The sequence below is a fragment of the Ostrinia furnacalis genome, unplaced genomic scaffold (genome assembly GCF_004193835.3).
Source record: "Ostrinia furnacalis isolate ACB-3 unplaced genomic scaffold, ASM419383v2 OfSCF1242, whole genome shotgun sequence".
Classification (NCBI taxonomy): domain Eukaryota; kingdom Metazoa; phylum Arthropoda; class Insecta; order Lepidoptera; family Crambidae; genus Ostrinia; species Ostrinia furnacalis.
In genome coordinates this window covers 868,484-886,450 of record NW_021131481.1, presented here as the reverse complement: position 1 = coordinate 886,450, position 17,967 = coordinate 868,484, and the positions used below count along the sequence as shown (strand labels likewise).

The 17,967-nt window shown below is 36.1% G+C and overlaps 2 protein-coding genes across 2 annotated transcripts; one reads left to right on the top strand and one right to left on the bottom strand.

The window, feature by feature from the left end:
• Window positions 1-7,158: 7,158 nt before the first annotated feature.
• LOC114352051 (uncharacterized) lies at window positions 7,159-8,430 on the bottom strand. The gene has a single exon (XM_028303497.1). The coding sequence runs from the start codon at window positions 8,383-8,385 to the stop codon at window positions 7,234-7,236; it is 1,152 nt and encodes a 383-aa protein (XP_028159298.1). The 5' UTR covers window positions 8,386-8,430; the 3' UTR covers window positions 7,159-7,233.
• A 6,860-nt stretch (window positions 8,431-15,290) lies between these two features.
• Window positions 15,291-17,404, top strand: LOC114352034 (uncharacterized). The gene is made up of 3 exons (XM_028303471.1): window positions 15,291-15,381; window positions 16,554-16,696; window positions 17,036-17,404. The coding sequence occupies exons 1-3, from the start codon at window positions 15,336-15,338 to the stop codon at window positions 17,315-17,317; spliced, it is 471 nt and encodes a 156-aa protein (XP_028159272.1). The 5' UTR covers window positions 15,291-15,335; the 3' UTR covers window positions 17,318-17,404.
• Window positions 17,405-17,967: the final 563 nt, after the last annotated feature.

Here is a 17,967-nt window from a genome sequence, read left to right as displayed (position 1 = left end):
TACTTTACGATGTTTCAATCTTATGATAAAGGGGTAGCCTCGGGGCTACCTCCAAAGTGATGGATTATAATTTAAGGATTGAAATGAATTTTTTTCGTCACTTATTTTTCTGCTGAAAATTAACAATTAAAAAGGATCCCAATTAGAGGCGAAGCATTTATCAGGGCGGCAGCGCTGGGCGGCCGCAATCAATCAAGGCGCCGCCCGCCCTGGGACTGCCCTGCATATTGTATGACTTCACACGAGCTTGCAAGGCTGGGTAATATCATTTTAACAGGCTAAGGCTCGTGGTCGACCGTGGAATTTATAATTCGGGTACCTCAAAACGCTACGTTAGATCATTTACATTGTGGTGATAACATTTTAGCATATTGAAAACATTTAAGCTGTAACGTAAACAGTGCGGTTGAGTTGCACCATCTTGCTTTAACTTTGACAAACGTCAAAAAACTGTTAAACTCCATACAAAAAACGTCGGTTATTGTTATAGCTACTGTTAAAGTAAGATGGGGCAACTCAGTGTAAGAATAGGTAGGTGTCACTTTTTTAAGAGCTGTCATAATGTAATCCCTCCAATACATGTACTAAGTTCGCCATCTCAACTCTTCGTAAACAATGTAAAAATGGAACTTTAAAGTTAAATGAAACTTACAGGGCAGATAAATGTACCATCCTAGACTGCATCCCATTTACATCAGGTGCGATTGTGGTCAAATACCTGCCTTGTTATGCATAAAAAATAAATAATAAAAAACCGGCCAAGTGCGAGTCGGACTCGCGCACCGAGGGTTCCGTACAAACCTGCAAGGTTTACAAAGTTCGTTCATTACGACAATCGAGTCATAACTATGTTTTTTTTTTCACGGGTTAAAGGCAATTAGATCTAAGTATTTGATATGAATTTCAACTTGATAGCTCTACGCGTTCATGAGGAAAAAAGTAATAAGTTTATATTTATTAAAAAATATATATTTTGTAATGTAACTAAAAATTTAAGGTTTTCGGAATTTTTCCTTTATGTGTGCTATAAAACGTTGCTTCATGCCAAATTTCAAGATTCTAGGTCGACTGGAAGTACCCTTTAGGTTTTGATTCCCTTGCGAGTACTTGCGAGTTTCAAAATATGCAGCTTAAATTGCTGTTTCTTTTGATTGCGTTGACATAGAAGTTTGATTTTGTTACAGCTTAAAGGTATTATAGACCTGAGTATTTGGTATGAATTTCAATTTAATACCTCTACGCGTTTATGAGGAAATGGGTAGTAAGTTTAAAATTATTAAAAAAAAATATATTATGTGATGTAACTAAAAATTTATGGTTTTCGTAATTTTTCCTTTATCTATGCTATAAGACGTTGCTTCGTACCAAATTTCAAGATTCTGAGTTCACGGGAAGCACCCTGTAGGTTTTGATTCCCTTGCAAGTGTCGAAAATTTGCGGCATAAACGGCTGTATCTTTTGATTGCGTAGGCTTAGAAGTTTGATTTTTTCACAGCTTCAAGGGACAGTAAACCTGAGTAATTGATATAAATTTCAGCTTCATACCTCCACGCGTTCCTGAGAAAAAGGGTCTTGACAGACGGACGGACAGACGGACAACAAAGTGATCCTATAAGGGTTCCGTTTTTTCCTTTTGAGGTACGGAACCCTAAAAATGGTTTTCAGGACTGAAATCAATTGTAATTTCGAAGTTTTGCCTTAATTCTAAGGTAATCCATTGTTAAGGTAACAAAATATTTCTCAAATAGTAACAAACACGTAATAATCGACCACGATCATCATAAAATGAATCTAAGGATTCTCTGTCTATAAATTAAATGATTGTGAACTAATCAGTAAAGGTAACATTACAATGCCAATACACCTCCTAATTAATTTCCATTCCAACTCTGTATCATCTGTATTTGCATACGCGTAGCGATGTGGCTTAATTCGTTCGTAATGCGATCGCAACGGCCCGCGAGTGCTCTGATTGCCAGACTCCCGCGGGGTGACTGAGGTGCAAAGACGATAGAAACGTGTACAGGGTGTGCCGAAAATGGCACGCCAGCCAGACTGAAAGCATTTTCCACCAAAGAGTCAAATTCAAAATCTTTATTAGTAAGAAGCCCTTTTCAGGGCTCTTCCTAATATTGTTTGTACCCTACCACGGAGCTTAACACACACATTTTTGAAACACAAGTTGACCTCAGCTCCACTACGCTTTGTTGGGAATAACCTCCCTACTATGCTGCCCGTCTAAGGTAAAAAAATATCGAAAAGTACTTTAGAAAACAAACCGTAAACAAAAACCTCTTAAAACTAAGTAGGACTTTATAGAGTCATGTTTTGTTTATCAAAAATATCCGTTAAGCTATCTCCAGTGACAGTCCGTTTTTGGGACAGCCTGTATAAATGATATTGCTTTTGTTCACAACGCGACAGCCCTGTGTCCTTTAAGTAAGTTGAAGTGTTTTGTTACAATGTAGCGAAATAACGTTCTAAGGTCTACGTAGATATTGTACCACTCGTATCTTGCAGATTCACATATTAAAAACGCGATTTTAAGTAACGCGTGAAAAGATTTTTAAAGAGAGTCGGAGATCCCAGGAGATCCCTAAATGAATGTATTTGACATCAAGCTAAATACTGTGACAACTATGTAGTTGTAAAATTATGGTGCCTGACGAATTCACAAATTCTGAAAAAGTGTGCTGTAAATACTTACAATACTGCAGTATTGCGTTCATTTAAAGTACGAGTAGTATCTCTTTCAGTTAATTTTTCAAACTACCGAGCCAACTTTTTCAGAAAAAAGGGAAAAATTAAGCGATGGAAGAACAAAGGGGGTAAAATGGTGAAAAAATGTATGAAACACATAATTTCTCAGGTTATGTTAATAAAGCTTTTTCTATTTCATTACTAACTACTTTATATTCTCAAGGCATATCAAACATATCTAAGGCTATGTCTAAAATTCTCCTCATTTGCTATTTACATAAGCAGCAAAATACAGCACGGTGATTACTGAACAAAGTAGCTCTGCCAGGAACAAAGTGCCAGACGGCTCCCCAGGGAGTTCAGGGACAAAGTAAAATGCAAATCCTCATGTATTTCCAATTAGCTCCAAATAATAATTCGCGAGCAAGACGCCTAAGTATACGTGCATCGGTTGCTTTAAATATTTATGTTAGTCGACAGTCTGGGTGAGGAGCGAGAAAATACAGGACATGTTTGCGTGTAGTAAGTATAATGTATTTAATTGCAATCCTTGTGTGTTCGTTACTATGATAGAAGTTGCAATTATTAATTACTAAGCGTAAGTAAGCGAAGATAATCATAATTTGACTCCATCTAGGACCGAATTCCCTAAAATATACGAGTCATTTTTTTCAAGAACTTAAGTAAAGAGGGCTTTGTAGTGACTTATCTATATACAAGAAAGTCGTGTTAGTTACTTCGCTTATAACTCAAGAACGGCTGAACCGATTTAGCTGAAAATTGTCCGGGAGGTAGTTTAGAGCCAGGAGAAGGTCATAGGATACTTTTTATCCCGTTCGAAGTTAAAAAAAAGTCTGCTTATTTATTGCCATTAAGGCGGAACAAAGTTCGCCGGGTCAGCTAGTTAATTATAAACTGCTTGTAAAGGACATTGTCAGAAACCGCCTAAAAAACCGCCCAAAAACATTAACCCATCATAATTATTTTCTAATTTTTTTAATACATTAAGCACCCTTTCAGTCTAATGGACACTTAAGCATTAAAAAATTAAATAAATAAGTCTTTTAACGTTTATTCTATAATACTATTACAACTTCCGGACGTTTTGGTGCGTGGCATGGTCTAAAACCTATCAAGTTCCATAATTTTTGCCGATAAAATCTGTACGAGGCATTACCGTACTTTATTGCTGGGAGTCCATGTATAGTGATGTTCCTGCGGCCATCATAGACAATAAAATATCGATTTTGAAAATAAAATAAATCGATTAAACTGCTTTGAAGACTAGATTTGCGTTAAAGAGTTGTATTTCAAAAACTTGTTCTATTATTTTATACTATTTGGCTGCGACTCGGCGTGACGACAATACAAAACATTTTTCGCGAATCGGTGTTCATACATTCACACAATACATTAGACGCCATGTTGTCATAAACGACATATTATAAAATCGCTGTGATTAAATATTCTTAATCATTAATTTTATGGCAAGTGTCCATCAGGAATCATTGTTCTTACACACAGAATCGTATTATTTCGCTTTCGGGTAGTAATATGTCAAAATTGTTGGTTCTTAGGCGAACAATGTATGGAGAACGAACATTGTCCTTTGATTGAAATTGCAGTTCGGGTAGTAAAACAGTACTTGAATTTCACAACAGTGGAGTCACTTTAACAGACTTTCGTTAAAGTGACTCCACTATTTTGAAACTCAAGTATTGTTTTACTAGCATGGTTTTATCTTTCTCAACTCCCGATGTTCCTGAAACACTAGCCAGGACATTCCCATGGGATTAGTATACTAGTGGCTCGAGACTGCGACGAGGTAGTTTATAAATAAAACATAGCCTGCCGAGTCCCGGTACACTTAACCTATCAGGGCTGAGTATAGCACTTTTAATTTTTCACACGTTCGCTATGTTATTTTGGGTAAAATCAAAAAGGTATAAAATTCAAAACAGATTTATTCATGTAAAAGCTTTTTAATAAGCTTTGAGCTTATAAGCTCATCGCGATAAAGACCGTGATCCCCTAAATAAACACGGCAATTAGAAGCTCTATGGGCTATGGCATAACTCTCGCATGGGCGCTCGGCTGTTTCGCCAGATATACGGATTATAATAAAACAATAAGCGATCGCCGGTCCACTGACTCCTTTGTTGCTCGGGCCAGTGCTGTGCGATTAATCGAATACATCGATACCGGTGAGCCGAGCCCATGAGCCACTCAAACAATCGTTTTGTGATTGCAGAATTTCGGTTTATGAAAAGGATTTTCGTGATTGTTTTCGTACGCATTATACCTACGTAGGTGAACGTACATTAAAAGTTGTTCTGTCATACTAATTACCTATTCACGTACAAAGCCCAGATTGTATTTTCCAGCTAGATTTTGAGCAATATGAATGCATGCTTGATATCGCAATAACCAGCTAAGAAGTTACTAAGTTTTGAAGCTTAGATAAATATTTTTTTCATCTCTATCTAATTAGAGCCACAACTAAATGGTCAAATTAAACTATTTTCCACATTCTAGTGTTAATAAAATATGAATATGTATTCTAGAAAATAATAATGTACCAGTCGCGTAGCCGAAGCGAAAATTATTACTTGTTATAAGCTGTTGTTTATCGACAATCGACATTCTAATTACTAAAACAACTGACCCACCCCTACGGTTTAATAAGACAGGAATGCGTGCATCAAACCTCTGGTATTTCACAGCACTGTGTTTAAATAATAAATTGGATTTCTATAAACGGGCCTTCTGTTTGGCGTTATTAAATATTTTTACTTCTACTTCTGTAGAATTCTTTTGTTGGCGCAACTTTCCCAATAAATACGATAAAAGTATGCTTAACAAGTTGCTTTATGAACTATCGGCGATTCTTAATTCTATGTAAATGGAATTCTTTTGAAAGGATGGAGACTGGGAATGATAGGATGAAGTATTTATTTATTGAGAGACGGCATTCAGAGTCCATTTTTAGTCTTTGTAGATGCTTTTTTTATCACTAAAAATAGGATATAAGATAAAATAATTCACGCTGTTGTATAATGAATGAACCCTTATTTTCAAAAAATGTAGCCTGTGTCCTTATAAGTATCTCAATTAAAGGTATCAATAGCCGATGAAATTAGTTTCACTAACCGTAGAGACGTGAAAAATTTATCAAACATTTGATAATTTCGATAAATTACGAAAATTTCTTTTACTACTATGTTAACTACCATTATAAAGTTTAACTTGGTTAGACTGCTATGAAAAGGGGAAAAGTAGATTTTTTATTGATCTATTCTCAACAACGCGCCATAGAAAAGTAGAGTTTCGTTAGTAGTGAAAAAAGATATCGCTTGGAATAATTATCACATTAATGGTATAATAACAGATTTGTAATTAAAATTGAAAGCCAACATTCTCGTTTAAGTAAACACTGTTCAACTGTAAAACTGCGTCCTTAGAATATTACAAAATCAATTCCCCCTTGAATCGGGGGCGTGGCCAAATCAGTTTGCTAATATATTCAAATGTATTCTCTGATCAGCCGCTCGTTCTCGTAACGTATTTAAAAAGTGATTAGAAGTTAAATTGACACAATATGAACTTTTTGTCCCCTGTAATGAAACGAGATTATTCAATTTTGATTGAGACAGCGACAAATAGATTGGTAACGCCCCGAACGCGGCGGTAATTGAATTTTGATTATGACGAAGTGAAAAAGGCGGTAACCAATGTCAGGAATTAAATATATTTGCATAAAACTGTTACGAAATATTTCTAAGCTTCAAATTGATAATGAAAAAACCTTAGCTCCCGAGTGATAAAATATCTCGACTCTCTTAGCTGGATAAATAAGCGAATATCTTAAGGACTATCGTGAAATTCCTTTTCATGGATGTTTTTCGTAAGTTTATTACTTATAGCGTTAACACTTGAACCAATGTCTATTCGAAAAATATCTCATTGTATGAAAGATGGAAAAGGACGACTTACTGGAAGCCACGGGTAGAAGTGTTATTTAGATAAAATTCTGAGTAAGTTACAAAGAAATAATATCATGAATATATTTTAACATTCACATAATGCAAAAAAACATAACTATACTTGAATTGAAAGAAAAAAAAACATAATACAGACTTATCCCGTCGCGTATACATTTTCTTACAAAGAAAACGCTTCTAATCCCGCCCCCGCAGGTTAACCCAGACGTTATATTTACATCTACAATCAAGATTAAATTTACATTGTTGCTTTTACGGAGCAGTTCCGTCTGTTATGGTAAGGTATTCATGAGAGCAAGCGGTCCCGCGAGCCACCGTAACGCGGAACCACCCGCACGTCTAACTTATGATAATTACGTTTGGAATAATCCGCCCCGGGCAGAAATGCGCAAAGTCAAGCCATTTTAAACATCACCAAGCGCTCTAATAATGCTATTTGCATCCGTAAATAGAAAACTGTAATTACCAGCTTCCAATCTCCCGATTGAAACTTTTGCTTACATTTACATCGAATTCAGACTTTACCTGTCGCTCATTTCTTACATTTCCATCTCGGTGGCTCGAAGCTCGTATACAAAGCCTTGTTTAGTATATCACATTCCTTTAAATCTCTTTGCGCTTTGTGCGCCCGTTTCATCATTTTCAAATCTTCGGAGAAAAATTCGCTTGTCGCTTGTTTGACAACCTCCAGATTTAAATCATCTAGTCCGGAAGATAATTCCATGTAATCTCTTTCCAAGTGGAGCATCAACGTCATTATGCTGTCCTTAGGATCTTCCGGGCCGTGGAACACTTGAGTGTTCGTGTACTGGAGACAAGTAAACAGTTTGCTGGCGTCATACGAAGCGTACAATGTTTGGAATTCGTTTTCTAGCACTCTCTCAAACTTGACTTTGGCTTCTTGCTCCTTTCCTTCCATGAATTCAACGTACCCTCTGTACGTTTCGACCAAGTCTTGCAATTCATCTATCTCCTCCATGACTTGCACTTTGAGGTAATCTCTGCTTTTCATCACGGATGCCAATAAGCTTGAAGCGAATACGTCAATTTGCATATACGATAAACATTGTCGGCTCAAGTTGTCGAAAATGATGCTCATTTGTCTCGGTCTAGTGAAAAATAATTTCGGCGCTATATCTTTGAGCATTGTAGCGCTAGTTTTGTAATCCGATTCTTTGGCAGACACAAGGCTCTTGGTTTCCTCGTACTGTTGATCGTATTTTTCGCGCCACGCAGCCGGTGATAAATTATTGAGAAACTGTCGATACTTCGATAGCGTTTCGAAATTTATAATAATAACACCCAACTTATTTCTAACTGCCACGAAATTAAAACAAAGGGCCTCCAGCTCCTCTGTCGCGGCTTCTAATTGACGTGCTTTGTCCTCAGCTATTTTTTGTATATTCTTGGCTGTTGTGTAACTCTCTTTTGCGAATTGTACGAAATAATCTTTAACTTTCCAGAACAACCGATCAATTGCTTTATGCTCGGCGTTTTCGAATGCGAAAGATGTGTCCACTTGAATGATTTGGTCCTTCAAGTACGCGGCGTTGGCTTTGAATAAGGTTATGTCTCTGATATTTCTCATGTAAACTTTGATGTCGTCGAATTGTCGTAGAGGCCTGCCTTCTATTATTTTGTAGAAAGTATGGTCTACGTCACAAATGGTATGAGGTTCTGACATTATGAACGGTTCTGGTTTGATCTTCCTCAAGCCTTGACTCTTGCTGAAAATACGATGATGGTTTGGTATATCAAAGGGATTTCGGAGACCAAAATCTTTAATAGATCTGTCGTGGATCTTAAAAGAAGTTTTAGGCTTAATAGGAAATTGAGGATTTTCATTTTCTTTATTATAATTTTCGACAGGATTACGTTCATCCAATTTGATCTTCATAATTTTATTTCTTGCTAAACGCTTCTTACTTATTTCTTTTGGGGTTAAAGCTGACCTGAAAGCAAAATGTGAGTTGTGATAATTATAATCTCAGGAATAGGGATATTATGGGAGAACTCAGAACTTTAATGAGTGAGTGAAAATAAAATATGGATATTACGTACTTCTTCATTTTGTATTATTAATATTTTTTACTCTCTATTTTGCGATAACACCACAATAATAGCATCCAGCGATACATATAGTTTTTAAAGCAATTCAATTCAAAGAATTGCAAATCTCAAAGAATTCATAGAATTTAAATTCACTCAAATTGTCACATTGACATGCTTCAGGTTTTTTTTTCAGTTAAATAAGAAGGATTTAAGAAAAGTTGTTTGAGGGCCATTAAAACTTTTTTGCGATCTTCGGTAACTTAGTCCAGTCAATGAATGCTTTAACGATGGTGTAGAGAGAAATCCGTGGAACACAATATCTGACCTCGGGACTTTATTTAGACTAGTTAGGAGGTGAACATAGCAAAAGTCCCCGCCCTTAGCCCTTGAGCCGCCGGGGAGAGGGGGGTTTAAAGGTACTACTTTTCGGTTTTTCGCTTAATCCTCGGAAACTATGCGTCCTAGTGACATGACTACTATGAACCAAAAAAAGCTTATTCAATTTGCTACAGGTGAGACAGTCAAGTTTTTCTATATCTTTTATAGTTTTCACGGCATCTGCTCTAGAAGGTCTGTAATGTTGGAAATTTTATTTTTGTCTTACATGTTCCCATCAGGAGAAAATCGACTAAATCAACATTAAGCAAACATTTTAGACATGCGGGAGCACGTTAAGCCTAGTTTCAGGGAGGGGACTGCACCGTGCGTATATTTAGACGACCCAATTGGAGTCACTTTTGACTCCTCATCACTCAAAAACTACTGTGCATTAACACTTCAAATTTGGCTCATGTGTTGAGACTTGCAAGATAAACATCAGCTTCAAATTTCATAAATATACCTCTAACGGTTATTTAGGTATTGACGTTCAAAAATCGACATTTAGAACACTAAAATCTATCTATCACATGTGAAATGTTAAAATTTACTGGCTTTTTATTTGTTCCTTTGTATTTACACATCTATCTATCTGGATGCCAAATTTGAACCTTCAAGGTCATCTGGAAGTTGTTAGCATTAGGTCTATAGGTCAGATATGTAGATTTTTGGACGTCAATACCTAAAGAACCGTTTGAGGTATATTTATGAAATTTGAAGCTGATGTTTATCTTGCAAGTCTCAACACATGAGCCAAATTTGAAGTGTTAATGCACAGTAGTTTTTGAGTGTTGAGGAGTCAAAAGTGGCTCCAATTGATTCGTCTAAATATACGCACAGTGCAGTCCTCTCCCTGGAACTAGGCTTAACGTGCTTCCGCATGTCTAAAATATTTGCTCAATATTGATTTAGTCGATTTTCTCTTGATGGGAACATGTAAGACAAAAATAAAATTTCCAATATTACAGACCTTCTAGAACAGATTCCGCAAAAACCATACAAGATATAGAAAAACTTGACTATCTCACCTGTAGCAAATTGAATAAGCTTTTTTTGGTTCATAGTAGTCATGTCACTAGGACGCATAGTTTCCGAGAGTTAGGCGAAAAACCGAAAAGTGGTACCTTTAAACCCCCCTCACCCCGCTGGCTCAAGGGCTAAGGGGACTTTTGCTATGTTCACCTCCTAACTAGTCTAAATAAAGTCCCGAGGTCAGAAATTGTGTTCCACGGATTTCCATCTATAATGCTTTATTGACTGGACTAACTAGCTTGCAAAAAATTTAAGTTCAATTAATTAATAATTTACAGTTGACATTATTAACAACATGCTTCGTTATTAAGTTAGTATAAAGTGCGCGTTAGTTTGCCCTTAGGTTAAGCAGCTTAGTAATAATTGCGGATTTTAGAAGTGTTCATCTGTGCAAGTTACTTCACAAATCGCCCAGGGGAGGAGCCGTCAGTCAATGTAGCACCCATCAAGTGACCACCGCTCCAAGTGTTGCTTTTGACGTTTAAGGGCTTGGCCCAAGTCATAAAATGTTATGGTCCCACGATTCTGAAACGTCAAGTGGCAAAAATCTAAAACGAACAAGCATACTGGTAGTAGGTACTGATAGTAAAGCCTGGTCCGTGAGCACGTAGAATTTTGTCCAATGACACCAAGCTACCCATCCTTATCGCTCGCGCGGAATTATTTGCTGTCGCGATTGTGGGACGTGCGCCCACAGTGAGTGTGCTAGAGCGACAGCAACATACGTGCTCACGGACCAGGCTTTAGCTGTAAATGCCACAAATAAACGGTTGTCCAACGTGGCAAAAATCTGAACTAATAATACAGCATAGACAGTAGCGCCCTCCCGCCTGACAATGTCATAGCTGGGACGGTTTTTGTGTAGATCTTTATAAGATAAGTTTAATAAAACAGATCGGTTTAATGTTTTATCCGAAGTATGTATTATGTTACGATCTAAAATTACATTTGTGGGTCATTTAACAAAACATTACGTCAATAGATCTACTTCGGCCTATGGTAATTAATTATATAAACTCAATTTTTTACCTACTGCTTACACAAAGACTTTGCGATCTGAGTGTTGAGCTTAAGAAACAGTTTTGCGATGTTATTTTAAAAACTTGATTGCTAATTGTGTAGAATACACACTGTAAAGTCTCTACTAGGTACAAGTATCTAAGAATTCTCAGGAAAGGGCTTCTTAGCCTTTTTATCTCAGATATATTAAGTAGTCGCTCTTTTGTATTGTTACTGTGTGTACGCTGCTCTTGTAGCATAAGATCACACAGGGGCTGTTACGAAAATCATGTAGGTACTTATATAAAGAGTTACATCTCATGACTTGGACCAACACTTACTTAAGTTGGAATTCATAATGCTCCAAGTGATTTTAACGCGAAAATCTAACAATTACAGTTAGACGTGAAACCTCGCTGGAGTTATATTTTAGTTCGTATATTTTGCATATTGCGTGACAGCAAAAGGCTACGAATGAATTTGCATAGATTTCGTTTCTGCGATATATTTTGACACGTTAGAATATAATTTGCTAGGTGCCACAGCGATTTTATCGTGATAAAATCATGTTATTTCAATTCATGTTTCATGGTACAAGTACTTATTAGCTTTAGGTGATGCTTAAGTATTATTATACCTAACGGTTTGATTGTAAAATGTAGCAGCTTAATTTTACTACTTACATTTAATATTTCTGCATATTATTTATCATTGTTAAACAATGTCAGTTGTTAAGGTCAAAGTTATAAAGTCAATATCAGTAATAAAAAGTTCCTTATTTTTTAATCTTTTAAACTAAGTTTTTCTATTCTATCCACCACACATTGTGAATAGAATAGTATAGTATTGTAGATCTTTTGATGACCTGAAATGTAATTTAACTCTATAGCTCATTCCATAGGTAGACAGACACCCAATGAAATAACTTTATAGAAATCTTGTAGAAACTATTCCGAAAGGGACGACATTGATGCCGTTAATTAAACCCTTTGTTAACTATAAACTGAATTAATAAACGAATAGAATAGATTCCAGTTAACGCCCCTTTCTATAGCATGTGCCAATATTTGAGAATAGCCCTTTGATTTACTTGTTCGAAATGATATTTAAACATGCTGAGACAACTGTTAGGGATTTATGAGTAATTTAAATTCATTTGAACGTTGAATTGGATAGAATTGCCATTTGGTTAAACTCAATTTATGGCTTTTCTGATCAATATGATGGGACGATATTTGATGAAGTGTGTAAGACTACACGATTTTGTTGTAAAATAATGTCCCTACTACAAATATACTATTAGGATCATCATCATCATCATCATTTCAGCCATAGGACGTCCACTGTTGAACATAGGCCTCCCCCAATGCTTTCCACGTTGATCGATTGGTAGCGGTACTATTAGGATGCCACAGAGTAAAGCTTGACGTGTCGTCTGTAAGTACCTACCTGTAATGGAAGTATTCCCATTTCAATGAAAGCTCTTGTTTGCCCCTTGTTGAATACACGTATTGTATTTACCTACATGTTACCAGATTGAAAAACAAGTTCCTAGCCACCAGGAAAATTGTGAGTCAAATCTTTTCAAGGTAGAAATACATATCTTACAACCCACATAACCAGGAAAATCTTAAGTAGAATCTTTTCATACTTTTCAAGGTAAAAATAAATACCTAAGTTTAAATAGCTACCAGGGATGTGGGAATTACAACCCACATAATAGAATGAGAAGTAAAACTATCAATAACAATTAAAAAAAAAACATCCTACAAAAAATCCCGCCACAAGAACTAGTCACAAACAGTTTTCCGGCGATTATTTATTTTTATTCTCCATAGAAAATAAGCTGTTCCAGCAAGAATTTATTATGCTATGCCAACTCGAAGCAGACGCACAACTTACAGTTAGCGAACTTTGCAGTCATAATAGCCGGGGAAGGTACTAATTTTTAAGGTTCCGTGGAAACTTTATAAAAACTTCGTTGGTTTATTTAGTCTAAGGCTACTAGGGTTTGATCGGGTATCGTTAAAAAGAAATGTGACCATATTTTGTTAATTAAGTAAAAGGGTAATTGTGTATGTTGTGCTGGGTCACACCTAGGTAGGGTTACCAGTTAACCAGTGTGCTTACCATGAGTTTACGTTAGGTGTGCTCGCTAGCGACTGCGTAAAAAAATGACATTTAATTGTATGACATATTGTGCAGCGCCCCTAGCGGCTACTTTCAAGAAACAAAATCTTTATAGAGATTTTTGACGTACTCGCTAGCGAGCACACGTAACGTATACTCATGGTAGGTACACAGGACAAGACGCGTGATAACCCCGTTTTTTCAATATCTTAGTCGCATCACCCGGCATCTGTCTAGGAATTAAATTTTTATGCCCGGACTACAAATGAAACCCCGCCAGTACGCATCCCGGACACCACCTAAGCTAGGGCAAATACGGGGAAACCCGGACAGATGGTAACCCTAACGTAAGTGGCCCAAAGCATTCCAATCCCGCTAAAATTTCCGATTTGTGCGATTTCGCAAGCGAGTCGAATTTACGATTTTGGTACCTACTTTTGATAATACGTCCCGAACCTTCAATAGGTACTTCACTGTATGAAAACTTCTCTGTTATCAAAAGTTATTTATATGTTTGACTTACGCCCATATTCACAAACGTATAACAGCAATATTGCTCAGGTGAACCAGAAAATCGAACGCACAGCGTTGAATAGAGCTCTGTGATTGGTTCGTATGTGACCCTGTGCGTCCACGAGCACTGTGAGACCTCATAATAATGTTTGTGAATACGGGCGTTAATTGAACAAGTAGGTGTCTTAAATTATGTGCCCCGCGAAATGGTATCGAAAAGCTAACTCGATTGTGTTCGTTACTCCAGCGAGTTCACAGCGCCGCCTAATTTCAGTCAATGCGCATTAAGTATGCCGCAGTGATTATGCAGATGTATTGAAAACACGCGGATTTGCCCGCGATCGGGACGGGATTAGTCTGTACAGTTTAATTGGAAATTAATGCGGTTCCAACTTTTTTGGGAAATTCTAACCCAATAACAAAGATAAAGCTACAAACAAAGGAATGCTGCTCGAAAAAAAAACTACATTCAGTTTAATTCTTTTCAAGTTTATTTGAGACTAGTTTTTGCCCACGGCTTCGTCCGCCAGAATTTGTAATATCGTTTTAGCTTTTGTGTTATTTTTGAGGTATAGATTAATAAAGCTTAGATAGATAGTAAGCGCACGAAAAGTATAACAAATAATAAATGCGATAAATGTGGATAAAAATCTCTCAATTTCTAAAAAACCGCCTTAATTTAAACATTTTCAACAAAGTTTTGACATAAGATTTTTGCTTCACTTTTGACGAAGCGTTTGTATGAAGACTATCCATATAGGCTTTATAAGTTTTGAGGTATACTTAAACAATAACACTGTAAAGTTTAATGCAAAACCTTTTGGTAATTTTTGTGTGAAAGAGTAACAAACTTTCATCCATCCATACTCACAGACTTTCACAATTATAATAGACTTATTAGTAGATTGCCTCCAGCCAATAGGGTGTAATTTACCAATAATACTAGAAGCATGGCAAAATAACAACTCTGTTAGAGGTAATGTACTTATAATAAAATTTAATCGCAAAACTTATATTAATATTCTAGACATGTGTAAAAAATGGAATGGTTGTAATTTTCTATATTAATAATTTCGTCAAGGGGTACGGTAGACTGGATCGAAACCTTATATGAATAACAAAGCATAAAAAAATATCGATTTTGAGTCGACAACATATATCCGCAAAATTCGGATAATGGAGAATTTCGTTAAATTCCGATGGCACTGACAAACAAACCGCTGTCGCCATCTTTAGTATTTCACCATCCACTCACTATGCGATCAGCGCCAAAACCCTATATTAAACTATTTGCTGGGTTGTCATCGATCCATAAATAAATGGAGATCAGTGCGTTTCGCGATTTTTATGACAATACTCTTTGTTATGTGTTTTTTCTTTAATTGGCCGATTCAACCACAGAAAAAGAATATTAGCCATAACCATAAAAGTTGAAGTTCAATGTCAATGTCATTTAGTTTCGCACAGTGATAAATTCCAGTGACATGCAATTTTTGTAATAGCAAAATATTTGTAAGAAACTGCAAACAAATGCAAATGTGCAGTCGATGTGTGGAATGCGACAACATTATACTCGGTTAGCGGCTTAATATTTTTTTTATTTAACCCGACAATAATAAATGACCACATGCATAGCCTGTGTTGAGTTCATGGACCTATAAAAAAAGTCGGACGGATTCTCATCAACAAAATACTGTGACATTAGGATATACCAGCTCGCCTGTACGTACAGGCCGGCACGCACACATTCATACCCTGATACACCACTTCGAGTGCAAACTTCACACAGTTGACACATTTACGCGGCGAAAAAAAAAACACAAATACGACATGTCTTGCGTGGTGAAATTGTGTAAAAACCGTTCTGATCGAACGAACAAAAATCAATGAATCACATTTCACATGTAAACTAATAATCTAATCACTTATTTCCCCGATTTTATAAACATTAAAATATTAAAATCAAACGTCAATCACCCGACAAAATAATACGTCAAAGGCCAGTGTTCTCAGTTATTTACGTGGGAAAATTACCCGAAAAGTGGGAAATCTATAATTTTAAGACTTTTTAGGTGTTTATTACGCATACTATTGAAATAAAATAATTTATCATAATAACTGTGTTTTAATGGGATATATTTTCGTAGGCAGATTTGATCCTTCCCTAGGGCGTGGAACTGCGAAATTCAAATTTTCTTATATTTTTGCAAGTCAGTGTCAGGTTGTATGTTAAAATCTATCAGAGATAATAATATTGATGATACATAAGATTATGATTACGTAGGTACACAAGATTGATCATTTGTAACTGCGTGAATCGTACCTGACACTGACTTGCAAACAAAGTAAGAAAATTTGAAAATTTCGAGTCTACCTCAACGTATTCATCTTTCATCCTTTTCAAATGGCACGATATAATTTCGTCTACATTTCCAAGTAACATATCTGCCCATCTATGTTTTTCTTAAGATAAATGGGTAAAATGTTTTGGCTAACATGGCATCCCTGAATTCACTCACACAATAGACAAACGCCAAAATTTTGCGTCACAGTTTTGTTGTAGCGCGAGTTCCGTCCGCCTTTTTTTATAGGTCCATGGTTGAGTTGTTATCAACATACACGACAGAAACAGATACGATTTTTGCACCGTTTTTTCTGATAACGGAATAGACTCCTTCATGCGCAAGTTCCACTTGAGCTCGGCTGGCAGCTTATTATTACAAATAATTGTGTAATATATTTTTGCAGATAATTTCAATTATTGCGAGTGTTGTGGCTTAGAAACAATTAGGCAGTTAAGAATAAACAAGGCTCGGGCACTATCAAACCTTTTTCCTAAAAAGCAAAAAGCTGCTTCTGCTGCATCACAAGATTTATTTGATGACTTTCAGGTAAGTTAATAGTGTAGGTCACTGAGTAAAGTAAAATAAATATAGAGGTGGGAGGATATACCTACACCTACATACATTCACAATACTTATTATTACTTGAATATTTGTCTAAAAATAAAATATATTTCTCTTATTAAACTCAGTTAGCTCAGATGGTAAGAGCGCGACAACGGAGAAGTCGAGGATGTAGGTTCAATTCCTGCATGTGGTGTATTTTTTCATCACATCTTATTAAATTTGTTTAATAAGAGTAACACAATATATCATTAAAAATTTAAATTAAATCTTTAAATTAAATTAAATTAAATTAGCTATTCATAAATATATTTCTCTTTTAAGGTTGATAACGAAGAGTTGACGCTAATCGAGGATTCATTGATGATTGATGATGCTTCTTCGGACAACAAGAAAAAACAGCTACTGTCAGTCAGCAGTGATGATGCTTCTTCGGACAATAAGGAAAAACAGCTGCTGTCAGTCGGCAGTGATTTTATTTCTTTAGAAGAAGAAGAGAAAGAAAACATATCAAATAAATGGCGGGCAGACCCCCGAAAAAGCGTAAATATTGAAGCAGGTTTAGTACAGAATATCAGCACCCCAGGACTAACTATTTATATTTAGCACTTTCAAATAACACCATTCAAGTATCAGTACATTCAGTTGGTTCTATGATTTATGAATGTGTTCAATGTCAAGCACTTCATTTTTTAGGTGAAAAAATTAAAAATCATTTTAAAAATTGTTGTCATAATGGGAAGGTATACATAGACCCAGACAGAGTCTTAAAGCCAATTCCAGAAATATTATTAGCATTTTTTTAAATTAAACAGAACAGATGAAAGTGCTCGACAATATCTTTACACTGAAATTCCGACACATTTAAGATTTATCCATGGACAGTGGCAACCACGAATATCTCAGTCAGCGGCTGATAAAGTAATTGCAAGAATGTATAATTATTCCTTTTCTGATCGGGAACGATATTATCTCCGGCTATTACTTCTTCACGTCAAAGGGCCGACTTGCTTCAGAGATGTTAGAACTTATTAATATGAAAATATTATTTACACATCATTTCGAGAAGCTGCTCAAGCAAGGGGACTGCTTTTTGACGATCAAGAATGGGAAAGATGTTTGGATGAAGCAATTGGTTTCAAACTTCCTCGGCAATTACGACAGCTGTTTGCGTTAATTTGCGTGTTTTGTGAAGTAACTGATCCTAATGCTCTTTGGGAAAAATTTGCATCACATTTTATCGAAGACTTTAAGAA

Excerpts from the sequence above, each read along its gene's own strand:
- LOC114352051 (XM_028303497.1), bottom strand. The coding sequence starts at position 8,385 with ATGTCAGAACCTCATACCATTTGTGACGTAGACCATACTTTCTACAAA.
- LOC114352034 (XM_028303471.1), top strand. The coding sequence starts at position 15,336 with ATGCAAATGTGCAGTCGATGTGTGGAATGCGACAACATTATACTCG. Across the intron at positions 15,382-16,553 it reads ATGCGACAACATTATACTCG|ATAATTTCAATTATTGCGAG; the intron begins GTTAGCGGCTTA and ends ATATTTTTGCAG. Across the intron at positions 16,697-17,035 it reads ATTTATTTGATGACTTTCAG|GTTGATAACGAAGAGTTGAC; the intron begins GTAAGTTAATAG and ends TTCTCTTTTAAG.